General features: G+C 39.1%; 1 protein-coding gene across 3 annotated transcripts in view; it reads right to left on the reverse strand.

Annotated features, from left to right (window-relative positions):
• cfap74 (cilia and flagella associated protein 74) overlaps positions 1-17,485 on the reverse strand; it is a 54,234-nt gene extending 36,749 nt beyond the window's left edge. Inside the window, exons 1-14 of one of the 3 annotated variants that reach the window (XM_008413084.2) lie at positions 17,356-17,470; positions 16,920-17,020; positions 16,497-16,593; positions 14,513-14,695; positions 13,556-13,654; positions 13,142-13,246; positions 12,564-12,737; positions 12,279-12,389; positions 11,001-11,103; positions 10,530-10,687; positions 10,172-10,376; positions 9,425-9,583; positions 5,934-6,083; positions 4,336-4,454 (exon numbers count right to left, since the gene is read on the reverse strand). In XM_008413084.2, the coding sequence (XP_008411306.2) occupies positions 4,336-4,454; positions 5,934-6,083; positions 9,425-9,583; positions 10,172-10,376; positions 10,530-10,687; positions 11,001-11,103; positions 12,279-12,389; positions 12,564-12,737; positions 13,142-13,246; positions 13,556-13,654; positions 14,513-14,695; positions 16,497-16,593; positions 16,920-17,016 (1,760 nt within the window). In that variant the 5' untranslated portion in view covers positions 17,017-17,020; positions 17,356-17,470. Of the gene's footprint in view, positions 1-4,335; positions 4,455-5,933; positions 6,084-9,424; positions 9,584-10,171; positions 10,377-10,529; positions 10,688-11,000; positions 11,104-12,278; positions 12,390-12,563; positions 12,738-13,141; positions 13,247-13,555; positions 13,655-14,512; positions 14,696-16,496; positions 16,594-16,919; positions 17,021-17,225; positions 17,330-17,355 lie in introns of those variants that run through there. The other 2 variants (XM_008413085.3, XM_008413086.2) reach the window with 2 other exon arrangements.
• Positions 17,486-17,695: the final 210 nt, after the last annotated feature.

Consider the following 17,695-nt stretch of genomic DNA (forward strand, 5'->3'; position numbering starts at 1 on the left):
CTTACTATTCCCAAATATGTAAAAGTGTAATTTATTATAGATGTTTGTTTTTATTTTCATTCACAGCACAGAAATTTTTGATGGAACCTGAGTCAACGTATAATAAAGGGCAACATTCTGTGTATTTATATGCAACAACGGTCCAGTCAATTTCCAGACCTTAATCAAATCAAGAATCTGTGGCAAGACCTAATTGAAAATGACACTCTGTCTCACCTAACCTACTACTACTCCTCTGCAGAAAAATGAGGAAACATTTTTAAAACCATAAATTGTATACATTGCTTCGAATTAAAATTTATGCATCAAAGTTTTTGGTTGTAACGTGAGAAAACGTGAAAACATCTAGTGGGCGTTAACACTTTGAAAAGCGTTTGTTCAAGTTAAATTTCCGTAAAATAAATGATCATGCCCAATTTGACAGTCTGTAAAATCAACATGCAGTCTGGATATCTTTCTGTACTTACAGAAAAGTACAGAGAGCAAATGGACCAGTACAGTAGGTTTATTTTGGCCTCCCATTTGAAGTTGTTGGTTCAGTCCTCGGTTGGGGAACTTGGCGTGGATACAGAGTTTACTGCTGTGAAATGGAAACGTTTGAAAGAATCCCACCTGGTCACTAGGTGGTAAGTGGAAAACGTCCTATTGTACCTCATAAGCATTTTTCTTTTCATCCGCGGGTAAAAAAATATAAAAATAATCACCAGTGCTTTTGCTATTTTCTAACTTCAAGACAGGTGGCATGAAAAGACATGCGAAGAAAAATAGAGCAGTTCACTTGGGATTAAATGCTGAGTGAGGCAGTGTTTGAAAAAGCCTGCTACAGCCCTACATAAACTGCTGCGAATGAGGCCAGGGTGTCCGCTGCAGAGGACTGAAACCATGAGGCTGAAAAATGTGCCTTTTACACTATCAGTGGTAATTCTGTGTGCTGAATTATACAGTTGCAGCAGTATCCATTGGCTTCACCCACAGTAAATCAATAAGTAATCTAGTCATAAGTCACTGGTAGAGACCCTCATACTCATTCACAGCAATTTCTAAAACTAATCTACAAAAGCTTCAAAACTGTGCCTGATGTGTCTAAACTTTTGAAATAAAATATATTTCCAAAATACTCTCTATCCTGTGTTAACTGAGATGTTTTTAGAGGGGGGCGGGGTGGGGAAACAGCTGAAGAACTTAAAGAGTAACTTTTCGATTTATTTCTTCCAACTCTTTCTTCAACAGATCTTTCATGTTGATATTTTGGCCAAATATTGCAATATTCATTTGATCAGAAATGACAATGAAACTACTCTGCAGATTTTGCTGTTGAAATAAACATGACCCCAGAAGGAAAAGTTTAAATTCAAAATTCACCGTAAACAAGTGTAGACTACTGAAACAACAACAAACAGAAAAAAGCATCAAATGGTTTTCTGCTGTAAGTAAAATTAATCGTGACTCATTTTCAAGTATTTGGGCATACAAAAAAAAAAAAAAATAAATAAATCTTGTCCGTTTGCACATTTCAGAATGACACAAATAAGCCCTTGCTTACAAATCTTGTGCATTAACGAGGAGCGCACCATCTACAGTCAATGAGAAAATTTCAACACCTCATTAATTATTCAGTTCTTTACTAGGAAATGCTTACGTATATAAACGTCAAATCTTTGGGGAAAAAGTGGTTTAAATACACAAAAATAACCAAATTAACCCAATTTTACTCAATAAAAAAGAAGACATTTCGTAACTAAAGGAAAAGTTTGAACAACCTCCACCCAGCAGGTGAAATAACTTTGAAATAACTTCAGTGAAATGCTTTTAGAAACATAGACCAGTCCCTGAGGAAATTTAGTTTATCTTTCAATGTTCCTTGGAGTTTATTAAAACAACCTGGGTTAATGTTTTAAATTTGTGAAAGTATTTTTTGCCAAGATATACAATAAAGTGCTAAGGTTTGTATAATTTTCAAGTATTCTTAACTTGGACTAAATAAAAAAAAAACTGTTATTATGTACTCAGATTTTTGCTTCAGCACTTCCTCTACAAGCTTATTTGTTATCTCACATCTGAGTTCAGGAACACACACAACCCAGAAGGATGTTTTCCGCTCAGCCCCCCATTTCTGACACGTGCTAGGAAGAGTCACTAAACGCAGCATCCACACTGTAGCTTTTTACCAAATCTGGCAGAAACCAGGCTTTCCCGGTTTGAGTCTCAGTAGAGAAACGATGAAGTGGAGCCCACTCTGAAATGGGTGTCGGAGGGGAGGAAGCCATTTTTAGAAATTCAGGGGGCGTAGAGGAAACCATGGGCTGATGTGAAAAAGCCTGGCGTACTCCTCGTTCTTTGTGGTCATCACGACTGATCTCAGTATTGTGGGTTTGAATGTGTGACTAACTGGGGTTTTACACACTAGTACACATGAATAATCAAAGGTAGGTGTACGTACAACCAGATTATTACCTTGCCTGCAATTTTAACCAGTTCTGTTTTTACATATTTTACAATTAACAATCGTATTTCTGTGCTATTTATCATGTTTCTTGGCTTTGATGTTGTACTGGGTTTGGTTGTATGCTGCTTCCTGAAGTGATGTGTAAACATTATATTTCACCAGAGAATATTATTGCAGGAGAATCCATCTTGCCAGGCGCCAAGTTATGCCTTTGTGGCCACGGCAACGCTGTTTAAGCCACTTAGCAGTGAGAAAAAAGGCCCCTAAAGAGGAAAGTGTAAAATCTCAACAGTAAATAATTATACTAGAAATCTGCTGGTTTTTTTTAATTGATAGAAATAATGGTAAAGTGTCCTCAGAAAGTATTCACGCCCCCACATTTGCACCCACAAGCTTCAATGTATATTGTCGAAATAATATGTTATTGACAAAGTAGAACAACGTCCGGAGGAAAAAGGTAAATGCTAAGAATGTAAAAAGTGTGGCAGCTCATCTAATTTAAACAGCTGCTCTACTGAGGATTTGTCAGAGTTGGTGTGTGGGTCGCCTTTTTTTTTTTGCTAAAACACAACAAATTCTGCAGCACGTTAATGCTGTCAAAGTCAAGCTAGCATAATTGACCTACTTCCTTCTTCGTCTGCATATTTTTATTTAAACTTTTTCCTGACCTTGTTATTTAGTTGTGTTGATAATTAGTAGCAAAGCACTGTGTCCCATTAAAAAAAAAAAAAACATATGTAACATGCAAAGATTTCAGATTTAGGGAGTTATATTGACAACAGGACAACTACAACCAACGCTAGTCATTGTTGACAAACAGTTTTTTGCCCTGCAGCAGGAATCTGGGATATTTTGCGTGTGTTAGTTTCCAAATGTGGCCAGAAGTTCATGTCTGCCACATGTGAGTAAGGAATGGAGAACTAGAAGGTGATATATTCAGACAAGCGATCTCGCACCCGCGCTCCATAACAGTGTCAGTAGTTTCCATAGACTACAAGACTCTTCATCCAGTCAGGCAGAACGAGGAGAGAAGTCTCCACATCAAGCCACGAAAGACCTAATGGGAAAGCGATCCTCAGAGAGTGACCTGGAGAACAATGCATCTCTGCTTGGCCTGTGGGCTGCTGGCAGGCATCACAGAGAGGAGATAGAAGAAACATCGACTGACTCATTTATCGGGGACTCATGAGAGGAGCTGTGCGCGTGGTGAACCAAGCCAGCGTCCATATGTGGGAGGACAGGCTTTGCGTTCACGCATATTCCATCATTTAAACAAAATATAAAAAATGACAAATGGTGGCAGGGTTTCTATCTGCTGATGGCAGAGAGAGTGCTAATAATAAGTGTTCTGGAGGCTTTTAACAGATGATGCCCATTTTTCCACATGTTCATTTAGGAGGCCACCGTATCACAATTATGCTGCATTTTTAGAGCAAAATCAACACTCTAAAGATTAGCAAGTCTATAGAGTTTTAATAGCTAATAATAAATAATAATAATAATAATAATAATAATAATAATAATAATGCAACACATGGAGGACGGTTGACTAAATATGATAAAAGTTATAGAAGGTGAGCAGTGCTGTTGATTTGTATATATGTATGTACTGTATATCAGAGGAACAGTACGTTTTTCATCAGATTCAGCTCGACTTCACTGCACTGGTAAACTATGTTGTTTTATTAACTTTCTTCAATTCAAAGTGACTCTTTTATGCCTTTTTAAAACAGACAAACAAAAAAAGACCATGTTTTTTGGTTGAATGTTTGAATATTCAACCAAAGTTGAGTATGAACTCAAGCTAAGGGGAGCTTCTTAGTTAAACCAACTAAGAACAGCAAACATCAAAATACAGTTTCAGACAAACTCTTTACTCTATTGCTTACTTGACAGAAATGAAGTCCTTAAGCGCTGCAGAGGTTTTGATAAACTTGCAAAAATTAATAGTGTAGGAGATGTTTGTCAGGACAATTCTCTTCTTATACTTCTTCTCAACTTCAAAGTCCTAAAACAGACCGCTTACATCAGTCAGCAGAAAAAAACAAGTAAAATTCCACTTTGTATGATTAATTAACCACTGTTATGCATTGTGTATATCAGTGGTCCCCAACCTTTTTATTACCGCGGACCGGTCAAGACTTGGAAAATTTTGCTGCGGCCCCAGGGTGTGGGGGGAGGGGAGGAGGCGGTGTTGGTGTTCCCGCTAAATCCTGAATATACCCAATTTGGGTTGTCTTGGAGTTTTTATCGCAACTTGTGGGGTTTTTCCTGTCTGGGAACGAGAATACAACCTGCTGAATGTGACAGGTAGCCAATCAGAAAGCGCCGTGACGTAAGAACAGAGGGGAATCCCAAACAGCTGACATATTGCGCAACTGAGTCCGTTGGATATCGGAGATGATATGTGGAAATGTTTATTATTAAATCTAAATGTCATTATTATGTTTATTCAGTTAAAAATGTTAACTATGAAAAAACATTCACCTCCAAATCATAGTGCAGTAAATAGAGCGGCTGCTCCCGCCGTCTTTTATCCACCGCCTTTTCTTTTTGTTACGTCTTTTATCTCTTAAAATGACTCCACAAACTATCACTATTGCTTCTACAATGTCATCAGTGTTGGATTATTCTAAATTCCCGCTATGTTGGGGGTTTTACTGGATTATCTTCTGGAATCGGGATGTTCGTGACTGGAATCGGTTCGTGTTGCTCCTGCCTTGGACACACGAACCGATCGAACCTGTTGTTCTTTTATCAGCTCTGTGGTCACAGAGGTTTGGAGAATCGGCCGACAATTCATTCCGTCTAAACCAGACTTAAGACTCACGACCGCAGCCCAAACGCTCTGACTCTGGTCGCTATGGTAATGTTTATATATCCCTTTAAAATAAGATACAGAAGCGCCACAAAAATGAACATTTTACTTTCTGAAAATTTTAACTCAGGATACTGACTGACGGAGCCCTGAGCTTGTTTCTCTGCAACGAGATGGTCCCACCTGGGAGTGATGATGGGAGACAATAACACCCGAAGTGTTGCTTATATCCACAGCCTGCTTGGTCTCTTTGTGGCAAAGCAGCTTGAAGCTTCATTGCCTCATTAGCAGCCGGTCGCCACATGTTACGCAGAGCGGGTTTGTAATGTGGGACTCACCTACCGGTCCAGGATAAATCCATTCTCCTGTCTCTTCTCTGGGCCTTTTCCCCTTCGCAAAGAAACTTTCCAAAGACATCTGATCTGTTTATTACTCAGTTTGCTGCTTGTGGCCTCAGTGTTGGCGCGCAAGTAACCGAGAGAATCCGGTTAAAGGATTTTCAAAATAAAAGATCCTCCAGACTCAAATAATACATAAAACGGAAATATTTCACCATTTCTTGCGTGGCCCGGTACCAATTGGTCCACGGACCGGTACCGGTCCACGGACCGGGGGTTGGGGACCACTGGTGTATATTGTTTGGAGTGGCACTTTTACTGAAGTTAGTACCTTAAAGAGGACGACTTCTGGCTTGCTGGAGAATGGAGGCCGTTTCAAATCTTTCTCATGAATCCTTTTGCCAGTCGCAGTTAACGTCCCGCTGTCCATGCCGGACTCAGCTTCCTTGACTTCTGACTTTGCAGAAGATAAGACAGGCTTCTGTGACCAGGAAGCAGAAAAAAAGCTATTGAAAACACACTCCACACCAGACATCTACATAAACTGTAGAAACAGACAAATAATCTCTTTTTTTGCAGTCTGTCTAGCATTAGATGAGATTACGTATTTCAGGTCTTTGATCTTTTAGTCATCAGATTCAATATTAAAAAAAACAATACTCACAATACAACAGCAGCTGTATATGATGCTCATTCCTCAAATACGACAAAAAGGTCATGTAATAATTCAAATTACATCTAAAACTGTAAGGTTTGGTATCCTAGTATTTGTAATTTCGCTTTTTTCAAACTGCTGCAAACACTGTGTTACAAAGAGAGCATCTAATCACCATCCTCCTTCCCCTCGTTAAGCTTTGTTGTTTTGTTGTATCTGACTGCTCTGTTGGACTGTAGCCTTTAATGAGGGCATCAGTCTGATCTGTACGTTCGCAGGAGGGATCCCTTCCACTTGACTTGTCACACGCTCAGATCTCTGAGCAGGAGCGCCGTGTTCGCTCTGAAGCCTCAAAGGAACCAGCGCAACGGGAAGCGAAGCCTGTCGCCCTTCATTTCAACTGCTTTAGGACGCTGAATGAGACAGTGAGCCAACTCACCTCTGTAGCAGCGAGCTAATTCAGAGACACTCCTACTCTTGTTGTTCTTTCTAAACTTTTGGTGATTGCTGGAAATACATGTAATGGTAAATGGTTACTTTAAGGAGTTCTGTAAGCGTAGTTCCACGAGATATTCTCTTGAAATCTACAGTTGAATTGATTTAATAGTTTGAAAGGATGGTTTAAAGGTGACTGGGAATTTTCTACAAATAACAACCCTGAATCTTTTTCTTCTATTGTTAAATGTTACAGTACATCCAATTCTGTGTTGAGTATTTGTGTCTGGTACATAAAACACACTTACAGTTGCAATATTTGCATTTTTCATTGAACATTTTCTCAGACTTAGTGCTGTATAACATCTGCTTGTGTGTTTCTATGGAGTTGAAATACACAGAAAACATATTATTTCCCACAGCTGATTTTGTCACTACACACAGCATTTAGCTAATTCCAGCTATCTGTATCTATATTCAAAGAAGGGAATAAATATTTAGAAGACAAATAGAGCATAAAAAATTGGTTTCAAGGTATTTTGTAAGCAATATGGGTTGCTTATAATAATAATAATAATAATAATAATAATAATAATAATAATAATAATAATAATAATAATAATAATAATAACTATTCCAAAGCAAATAGATGTCCCTTTTGAATTCAAGTTATTTCTTGGTATGTGGGAATATTGTGCTATTCCAGATGGAGTGGTCCTCTTTAGTTTTCAATTAATAAAGAATAAATGTGACCTCAAAGAAAATAAATTCCTTCATATCTTCAAGATAAATCTTATATTTAACGGCCACTTGCCAAACAAGATTTATTTATTTTTCTACTGCTAAATTAAAACAGTCAGAGAAGGGCCAGTCAAACTTTGCATATTGATGGCGGGTGTGGAGAACCTTGTGGAAATCCTTCCTACATCTTCTGGAATTGTCCATTTGGGGTTGAAATTGGAGAAACAATTATCTCTGCTATGTGTTTAATTAACTGAAATACATCTCTCTCTCTCTCTCTCTCTTTTTTTAAACGATTTATCTGGAAACATTCCCTCCAGCATTTCCTCCAGTGACTAGTTTTTGCTTAAGATCTTTTGCCAGCTGGTAAACATGGAAACTCTTAAAGAAAGAACAAAACAAATGGAAACAGCATTGGGAATTTAGCTAAAATATGCAAATAAGTAAATATCAGCAATATCATTTGGGATAATTAGCTATGCTTTATTCTAGGGTAACTGGATTTAGTATAGTTGATATTAATTGTGTACCAACAAAAACTCAAAACTGAAATTAAACCATCGTATTAGTTTAAGGTTTTGGACACATTGATAACTAGGTTTTTGCTTGCATTTTATTTTTCCCTATCTCCTGTATATGTTGAATCTTTCTCACGAAGAGGTGATGTTATGTTTGGATACTGCTCTACAGTTTGTAGTCTGACTTATTATTTCTGTTCTTCTATTCATTCCCTCCATCACTGATCTTCTCCCTCAGCTGCTCTCAATCTGGTTGTCTCCCACATGTTCCTGTTTCACAGTTACCAGTCTGTGTTTTGGGGATTTATTTCAATTGCATGCCCTGAACTTCTTATTTTGGATTTTTTTAATATATATTATCTTGGCCCTAGGACTTAGTTTCCAAGTGTATTACACTAATCTTTGCCTGGTTGGTTGGGTACTACAATAACAGCATCTGTCAGTTAACAGACATGCAACACTGCAGATTAATATCTGTGCAAAACTTTAATAATTATGATCTGTAGTAGTGATGGAACCCCATAAACTTTTGGTTTTGAAGATAAAACCGAAACTTATGTCTTTGGAAAATATCATCTCCCCTGTACGTGGAAGGAACACGTGTAGGTTTTATTCCCCTACCTTGTCATCCCATGTCTGTGCTTTGCTTTAATTCTCGCTGTTTAATTCTGTTGCATTCTTAGAAAAATAATAGAAATACATTTAAAAATAAGCTCTAGCATAATTTGAGTAATTAAATAACCATTATGTTTGTTATTGTCATCATTTTAGACAGAGATTTACAAAAGTAAAGCAGAAGTAGAAGCTGTTCCTAAATATAACACCGAAGCAGGCAGGTGGATATTATTATCACTTACGAATAGTGTGTGTGTGTCAGTTGAAATGTGTGCCATCATCACAAAGTGTGCTCTTGGTGACACCTACTGTAGCAGGATGTGACACGAGGTCAGCTGTAAATGTTATATTTATCCGTCTGTTTTTTGACACACTGTGTCAACAGAAAAGTGCCAAAACTCTAGCACACACAGTGCCTAAACCTTACACAGGTATGTATTTTCGATCAAACTGGAGCCCTTCAGAGGAATAATTTTTTTTTGTAGTGTGAACACACCTGAAATTTACTGATTAAGTTTGGTCTCCTGGGAGACGTCTATCGATGTGGACAAGCATCTCAGATACTTTAGCTGAGTTTTTCCACACAGGCTTGTGCTACCTGACTTGACAGATCGTGTTACTCTATGTCTCTTCACCTGCCAGAAATAAGATTCACTGTAAGCATGAGGTGGTTCATATGATATTCCACCCTGATCCCAACACCTCAACAAACACCTCTCCACCAAGCACTGGGTGCCTCTGCTGCTCCCTGCAGAATATTTACGTGGCTGCTGAACAGTACATGATTTATGGCTCTTTATATTTAGCAAATTCAGATGAATTTGCTTTAGGCGGGAAGGTTGTGTTGTTTTAGCGCACCTTGCATTCTTGTTCCCACAGCCCGGAAAATTCAGGCTCTGCAAGGAAGTCACTAGGGGTGCTTTTGTGAGCAATCTCGTCCATTTCCTCCATTTCCATTTTGAAGTTTTCACCGTCAGAGGAGGTTGAAGAAGATCCGGGGATGGTACTGTACTGTCTCTTAAGTTGGGAAAATGTAAAGAAACACATTTGTGACCTCACATACGAACACCGTCGTGCCAAGGTTAAATAATACCCCTTGAACTTTTTCACATTTTGTCACGTAACAACTAATTTATTGTATTACGCTCCCATTTTACGCATTAAACCAGCCCGTTGCTATGGCTTTACGTTTAGAATTGCTGTCCTGCGGGAAGGCGAGCCTTCACACCAGCGTAAAGTCTTTCGTGGAGTCTAAAGCTGAGCTTACACAGCATGACACCTTCAGTAGCTGCATTTAGCTCCAGCTCAAACTGTATGACTACATCGCAGGGTTCAATAATTCACAGCTGACAAATGATAACTTCTCACATATTAGGTGCATACTCTTGAAATCAGAACCGCAAAGAAGAAGAAAATTTTGCAAATAAGGAAATGCTCGCTTGAGAATGTGAGGATCCTCCACAAAAACAAACGATTCCCAATCCTTACCATTCTATGCGGTAAAAAGTGTAAAAATCCCAGGAAAAAGTATTAAATGCCAAACTGTGGAAAAACTTCAAGGTGTGTTAATACTTAATAGCATCATAGATGCTGAGACCTTCTCACCGATGTTGGTGATGTAGGGGCTGATGGGAGTTTAGGCTCCAGGTAAGAGAGGAGCAACTCTCTTCCTTGCCTCAAAGATGAGAACTTGTCATGAGATGAGAGATTGGAAGGCGGTGCCTTGCTCCTGCTCTTTCCCAGCTGTTCCTCCTGAAGAATTTTTGCAACAATCTCCAGCCTCTTTGACTTCTGGCTCTCTTCAAATTCCCTTAGAGGTGTAAATCAACAACACTGCATTATGCTGAAACGGGGTCATGTATTCCTCAGCACACAGAGAGAAAACACCCACACGTTGCTGCACAGAGTGGGAGTGGAGGACATACATGTAGCTGAGGAAAGAAGAGGAGAGGAGAGGACATACTGTTGTTTTCGATTTGTCTCCTCTAGCTGTCTCTTCAGGTACACATGTTTGAAGCTGTTGAAGCCTTGAGCCTCCAGGGAAGCTTTTAGGTGTCTTTCGTCTTGTTCTTTCTTCAGGACTTTTTTCTTTGCTCTTCTTTGCTGAACACGCAAACTCTCCTAAAGTGACAGAGCTAAATTAGGAATGATATAATTGACAGAAGCATAAAGATCTTTAATTGGAAAGTACATACATCGCATTATTCGTACAGAATGCATACCATATGCATAATAATAATAATAATAATAATAATAATAATAATAATAATAAAAACATTTTTAATTTTTTTTTTTTCAATTTTGTTGTTGCTTTTAATAACTCTAAAATGACAACATATAAATAGGCCTGTGCCACATAAGGCATCTGCAGGAAGAAAAAAAAAAAAAATCCGAAACAAAAAATAAAACACTTAAGTTCTGTTCTGCTGCTTACTTGATTGGCTGCTATGTTAGACTTTAGAGACTCAACAGCCTGTATCCTCCTTTCGATAAACTCCCTGTTCTGCTGCTCCTTCTCCGCCACTTGCTGATGCAACCTAGAAATAAAATGCACACAAACAGCGGCATAGAGGTGTAGAGAAAACAAGAGTGCGTTTGCTGCTCGGCGGAGGAGCAAACTGCACACGCAGCACAAAGCCTTAGACCTGAGATGTGATTTGACACAGCTATCTGTCCTTTATTTTTACTTCTTGTGACCGTGTTTTGGTGACGTAGGTTCTTGCACACGGAAAAGATGTGAATTTCAACACTTTAAATAAACACTCTAATTTTTATCACACTCGCCCTATAATGAGTGTACTGGAAGTGTCAAAAATGTTGCTTAGCATTCCTAATTAAGCAGCTGATGCAGAGAAAGCAGGGAAGAGCTAGAAGGTAAGCAAAGCCTATTCATACAGTAGCAACACAGTGTCTGCTTATGAGTTTGTGGTACATTTTTATTTGACCAGAGCGAGGCGGTTGTTGTAAAAATCCTATGCTCCTTACAAACTAATGTCAACATACCACAATTAGGTCCAGGGTTTGACCCATGCACATTTTGCATTTTCTGTCAGTGAGATTAATCTGACACCAAAAGAAAACATTGAAAAATCTCCTTTTTTGGATTCCATAAATACAGTACGGTTTTCATAAATCTGAACTTGCGTCGTAAATAATTCTGTTCAACGCTGAATCATCCACTTTGCCTTTTAGCAGTCTGAGTATTTCAGATTTTAAACTAGAGATGATTGAATGTAGTCAAGACTCTTCAGAAACAGCTAAATAACTCTTTAGTACATGAGTAGCAACATGAAAATTAGATGCCAGTTGAGTCATTGCTCAATGACTCAACTCATTTCTTACCGTACTTACACTGTGGACAACACAGAAAGGGCCCGTTTCCCATTCATTATATATGCAATAAATACGCAATAAAAATCTTGTACGGGGCACAAATGACAGATCAGTTTTATTTTCCAAAGTGGACAGAAGCCATGATGCCCATATTATGAGCTAGTGCCAGATTTTGATCCCTTTCATTCTCATCTACAACACTGGTGTCTGAATCAAAGCACTTACATATGTCCTTTCTATTTTTTGTTTAAAAAAATAGACAGGACAGGACGCTGCGCCAGTAAACAATCAATAGGACAGACCTTCTCTCCTAATAGTCTTCAGAGACAGTGGCTGTCTTGTTGCGGTGTGACTCTGTTCACGGTTTATTGGGTATTACCTTTTGTTGCTCTGCCTCAAGTACTTGGCAGCTACCTTTCGGTTTGCTTGAAACTCTTCGGTCTTCCTTTGACATTCGATCTCCTCCTCCTTCAGCTTGGCTGCCTCTTCACTATCAGAACACAAACAAGATTTCAAAACATTAAGGAAATGTGCTTTCCTTACTCCTATATAATTGGAAAAAACAAAAAAAGGGTTTGATCAATTAAGAAACGAAGATCAGGAAATTATAACGTATGTATTCTGCGTCAGTGTGATGAATGACGCAAGCTGTTGTTGGCCCTACTCCATAAAAAGCTTCATGCTGCGTTGACGGTTCTGGCTGACTTTCCTCTCCTGCTCCAACCTTGTTACCGCCTTCTGTGCTTTAAGGACCTGGAAGACCTGCTCTTCTTCCTCCACCTCTTGGCGGAGTGCGGAGACGTTGCCAAGTTTCACCTCCACCTCATTCAGCACCATTCTTAGGAGAGGAGAAATTTGGAAGTAAGCAGAACAAAATGTACCGACATCTTGCTAATGCGGGATTTAATCTAGTTCTTAACATAGGACTGCAGATGGGAGTCTGCAAAGGGTTTATCAAACATTAAAACTGAAAAATGGTTTTGCAATGTTTGGAAATAAAAACCAGCTTCACTTTATCTACAACTCAGCAACAATGACATAAGAAACTTGCGACGGTAAAGTCTTTCTCTTGGTTGCGAATGTATTCCTCGTATTGGCTGTCTCGTTCTTTTATTTTTTTTACTTCCTCAAAGCAGAGGCAGTGATCAAATCAGAGCTAACGAGACGACTGCCCTTTACGTGCAGTCGGAGTGCCTGTCAAACCATGTTGGAACAAACAAACCGTCGTCACGTTGAACCCACTCATGTTGCTTCAGTTCGGCGTGGATTTGGCCTTCCAGCTCTTCTTCATTCTGCAGGTTTTGACACAACAACTTGTGCTGGGTGCTCAGTCGAAACACCGCCACACTGTTAAATAAGGACAGGAATGAGTGGAAAGAGAGAAATAGCTTGGGTCACCAGTATGTCCTTATAAAGTACAGAATAGTGGTGGGTGCTATGGACGTGTGGTACTATTGTGATAAGGATAAAAAAAAGAGATAAAAATGCTATAGCTTTTTTTTTAGATAGCTGTATGGCTGAGACTGCCTGGCACAGCATTCATTGCCTCACAGACACAAATACTGTTTGATTAGAAACAGGCTTCTTCAGGATGCTACTTACTTAAAGAACTGCAGTAAATGCCCACCACTAGTGCAGATGATTTTTTATATTCACCTGTTGTCGTTTGCCTTCTCCTGCTCTATTTCCCACTCCAGTTGGCTCTTCTGCTCCAAGCAGCTTCCTATATTGTGACGGCAAATTTTCAGCTTTTCTCTAAACAGAAAAGAAAGTTGAAAAATGAAAAGCAACACTGGTGAATTATTATCACATATATATATTTTTTTACATCTTGACATGTTAAATCCAAAAACTTGAATATACGTAAACTTTGTTATTTTAATTTTGAAATGTGGCAAAATGTGCAACGGTTGAATTCTAAAAGAAACATACTAATTTAGTCATTATATTTTTGAAATTGAAAGATTTATTTTGATTGTAAAATATTGAAATTATGATTATTTTTCTTCAGGGACAAAAAAAAAAAAGCTACATTCTGTGACTGATGGAAAACGCTCTTATTAGAGGAAACCGATGCAGACTGTAACATAACAGATGCAGACTGTTTGAAAGCCAGCTGTGCTTATGTTCCATTAAACTGATGCTTAGTCAGAGAGCACTAAAGCTCCACACTGACCACTGCTGCTTTGTGCTGAATGATGATGACTGACATTTTTATGGAGACTCCATCACAGTTCATCAGGTGCTTAATGGTTCGCCGTGGAGACAAATAAAAACAGGGGGAAGAAAAGTGAAGAGAGAGGTCATTACTAGAAATGTTCGCTCTCTGGCAGGAATGATTTCCCGCAAATTGCTGAATCAATTGGTACAGAAATGATTTCCCCCATGCGACAAGGGCAACAGAGCGAAGATTATGGAAAACAGGAAAAACAAAACAAAACAAAGGAAACAGTCTGTACAGAGCCTTAAACCTCAACACAAACCATTTGAGAAAACGAGACCGGCGTGGTCGTGTACGTGGAGGTGTTCGCCGATTCAAGAGAGGCACGTGTAATTTGATCTGGGTTAAACAGGGAAGTTAGCTCTAGAGGTCGATGAGTGCCAGGTCCAGACCTGGCTTTCTGCACGTCATGCTCCTTCTGTCGATGAAACGAGTCCAGCTGGTCCAGTTTTCGTCTCAGCTTGAACATCTGTGCTGTCTCGGCAAAAGTCCTCTGCCTGCTATTGTCGGCCTCAGGTGCAAGGTCGCCGGCGCCATCGCCATCACCCTCGCCCTTGACGTCGACGTCGCTATCACTATCGATGAACGATGAAGAAGAAGGACACACAGGGAAAATGAATGCATATTTAATGTACATCCTGGACGTGATTTATGTAAATATAAGAATTTATATCGTGCTGGCCACAGTTTTTGGTACAACTGTGACCTGGTTTGCTGCAGTCACAGAATTTCACAATGAAAACTGTTAAATAATCCAAGCTTTAATTAAGCAGATTTATCAAGTAGGGTGTGGGAAACATCCAGTGTGATGAAATAATACATTTTAGCTAAATTAACAGTATGTACAACATTTACAAGGGTGGAGTATTCCGACAAGGAGACCTTAGATCAGTTGATTGGCAGAAGCAACAAAGATCAACCACAAAACTTTACAGCAGGCATGAGGTGCTTTTCCACATATTCGTCCTTGGTTTCATGCCAAATCCTAGCACAGAGTTCAAGTTAAAGTTCCAACTCCATGTTTACATTAGTGATTGCTTCTTTTCTGGCAGAACTCCACAAAGAACAGCTTGGCATTTGGACGGCATTGAATGATTTTAAGGGAGTTTTTGTGACCAGCAGATTTCATTCCTTGGTTGGCATTATTATGTATTTTCCAAGCACACTGTGCCATTTTATAGCACAATCGAGAAACGGTTAATTTGAGTTGCTGTAAGAATGCTACTTATATGTAATGTGACTTAAAAGAAATTTGATTTCGCCATGCAACCCCTTGAAATTGGGCCTTTCTCTCTTTAAGAACTCCTTTTCATCCTGAAACTCCGCCTTCAGGAAGTCATCACACATCGCTCCTCTAAAGAACCATAAGTACATTTTTACCAAGGTTGCACTGAGAAGTAGCTCCTATAGTGAACTATCGTGAGCTCAGCAGATGCGCAGATGTTTGCTGATTGCTGCTGGCTAGTCTGAGGGAGCTGAGCGGGGAGCCACGGCGGGAGAGCTGCTCTGTGAGGCGGAAGCTCGGAAACTGTAGCTCCAGGAGGGAGCTGCGCCTCGAAGGCAATGCTTGGTCCATTTTCCACTGCTGAATGGTTGCCACGGGAGATTAAAAGACTTTCCAAACATGTATGAAACAATCAAGGCAACTCTCCAAGTATGTTTATGGTGGCAGAATCACATAGCAACACGAGGTTAAGCTCAAAAAAGTTGATTCTACCTAACACTGCCCCTTTAAGAATCAAATCTCTAGCAGTAAGCATCGGCTACTTTTTATTCCCTTTCCATTCTGCTCACATGGTTGCACAATTAATATGAGACCTTATACAGACTAAAAGCCACAGGATAAAGGAAACCGCCCTCAGTGTCTGATTTCTGATCCAAGGACACAATACATAATAGTCACTAACTGAGATCCTAGAAATGCTTATCAAACAGTAAAAATAAATACATAATATTCACAGCAAATATATTGGGAGTTGTACCATTATCCCATAATGTAACTAAGCCACCTGTGGTTTTGATAAAAACAAAATAAACCCAAATTAAAGATTGGATTGTTTTCCCCAAAGAGATTAGGCTACGGCAATAAAAGAGGGATTTGGGGTTTTTGGTTTGGTTTGTTTGTTTTTTATAGCTCTTAAACAGGCTGTGCCAATAATTTTGTCTGGCAGTGCACTTACTGCAGTTATTCTTGGAGAGTCTGGTTGCACCCTTAGCATACGATGGAGAAAATAGAATTTGTCAGTGCTTGATAAACTAGATAATAATGTGCCTGATGTCAAACAGTTCCATGGTGGGACAATTACAACAGAGAGAAGTGGCAAGGTACACAGCCGGATAAATATTAGTAAATCAATGAATAATAGAAATACTTACTCAGATAATTCCAGCAACCAGTCCAAGTCAGGAAGAGGACCTGGCTCTTCATCAAAATATACATACTCTGGCTCCTCCTCCTCCTCCGCTTCCTCCTCTGATTTTGAAGACATAAACAAAAAAAACAAAAAAAAAACTTTGTCATGCGGAATTGGATCAGAGACGTTTCAGTTTGTTTCTTTTCATCGATGGTTTTGTGATGGTTTCATTATTATGAGATAATAATGTTTCTCTCATTATTGTGACATTTAGCAAGCAGAAATATTTTTTGGTAAATCTGACTGACCTAAAACAATACAAGTTTGATCTGATTTAACTTCAGACAGGGAGGGGGGATGAGCCTTTTTATTCTGCGTATGTACTTCAGTATGTAGCTACTGTTTTTCATATAGCTTTAGCCTGAAGCTAGAAGCTGCTTCTTACCCTCTGTTTCATCAAAACTGCGAAGGAGCACATCGAAGAGTCCAGACTTCAGAGACCCTCCTTCAGGTGAGCACTCCAACTCCTCCAGTAAGTCCATTAAGCTTCGGATATGGATAAAACAGTCAAACTTATCGAACTGATAACATTGTGGCTTTCAATAAACAATTAAAATAAGCTAAATTAAGGAAAGTGTTGACAAAAACAAACAAAAAAGCCACATTATTACTGTTGTTATTATCTTTGAAACACCGTAGTTCCAAAGTTCACAGAAACAAAGCATACCTAAACAGACAGTGAGTGGTTTACCTGATAGGTGCTGCTAACTCGGAAGGCTAGAAAGCTAAAAAAAACTAGTGTAGCATATGACTGTTTTTTAAGATGCTTCACGTTTAAAATAACAACCACACGAACAACTAGCAAAATATGAACAAAATACCTGTTTTAGTGAGGCTTTTTCTCACTGTTTCACCAAGCAACCTTTTCTGAAGCAAGTTTTATCCTCGCTTACTCTCACTGTTTCCAAGGAGACGAGACGCAAGGGGGCGGGGCTTAACCCTGAAGTTGAACTGAAAAAAAGAAACCTGTCATTTTCGCTGATGAAATTGAACCCCCACTGAGAGGACGTTGCTGCTGGCGTCTGGTGTTTTTTTCTGTGTAAAGTGTACTTATCGAGAAAGAGAGTTTTGGTTAGAACATGCTTTTTTTTCCATGCTTGCTGTAAACGCATAAAATTATAATCCCAGTTGACTCAGAAAGAGATAAATCCGTTTGTCCTG

The sequence above is a fragment of the Poecilia reticulata genome, chromosome 7 (assembly GCF_904066995.2).
Source record: "Poecilia reticulata chromosome 7, P_reticulata-male-v2, whole genome shotgun sequence".
In the NCBI taxonomy this organism is placed as follows: Eukaryota; Metazoa; Chordata; class Actinopteri; order Cyprinodontiformes; family Poeciliidae; genus Poecilia; species Poecilia reticulata.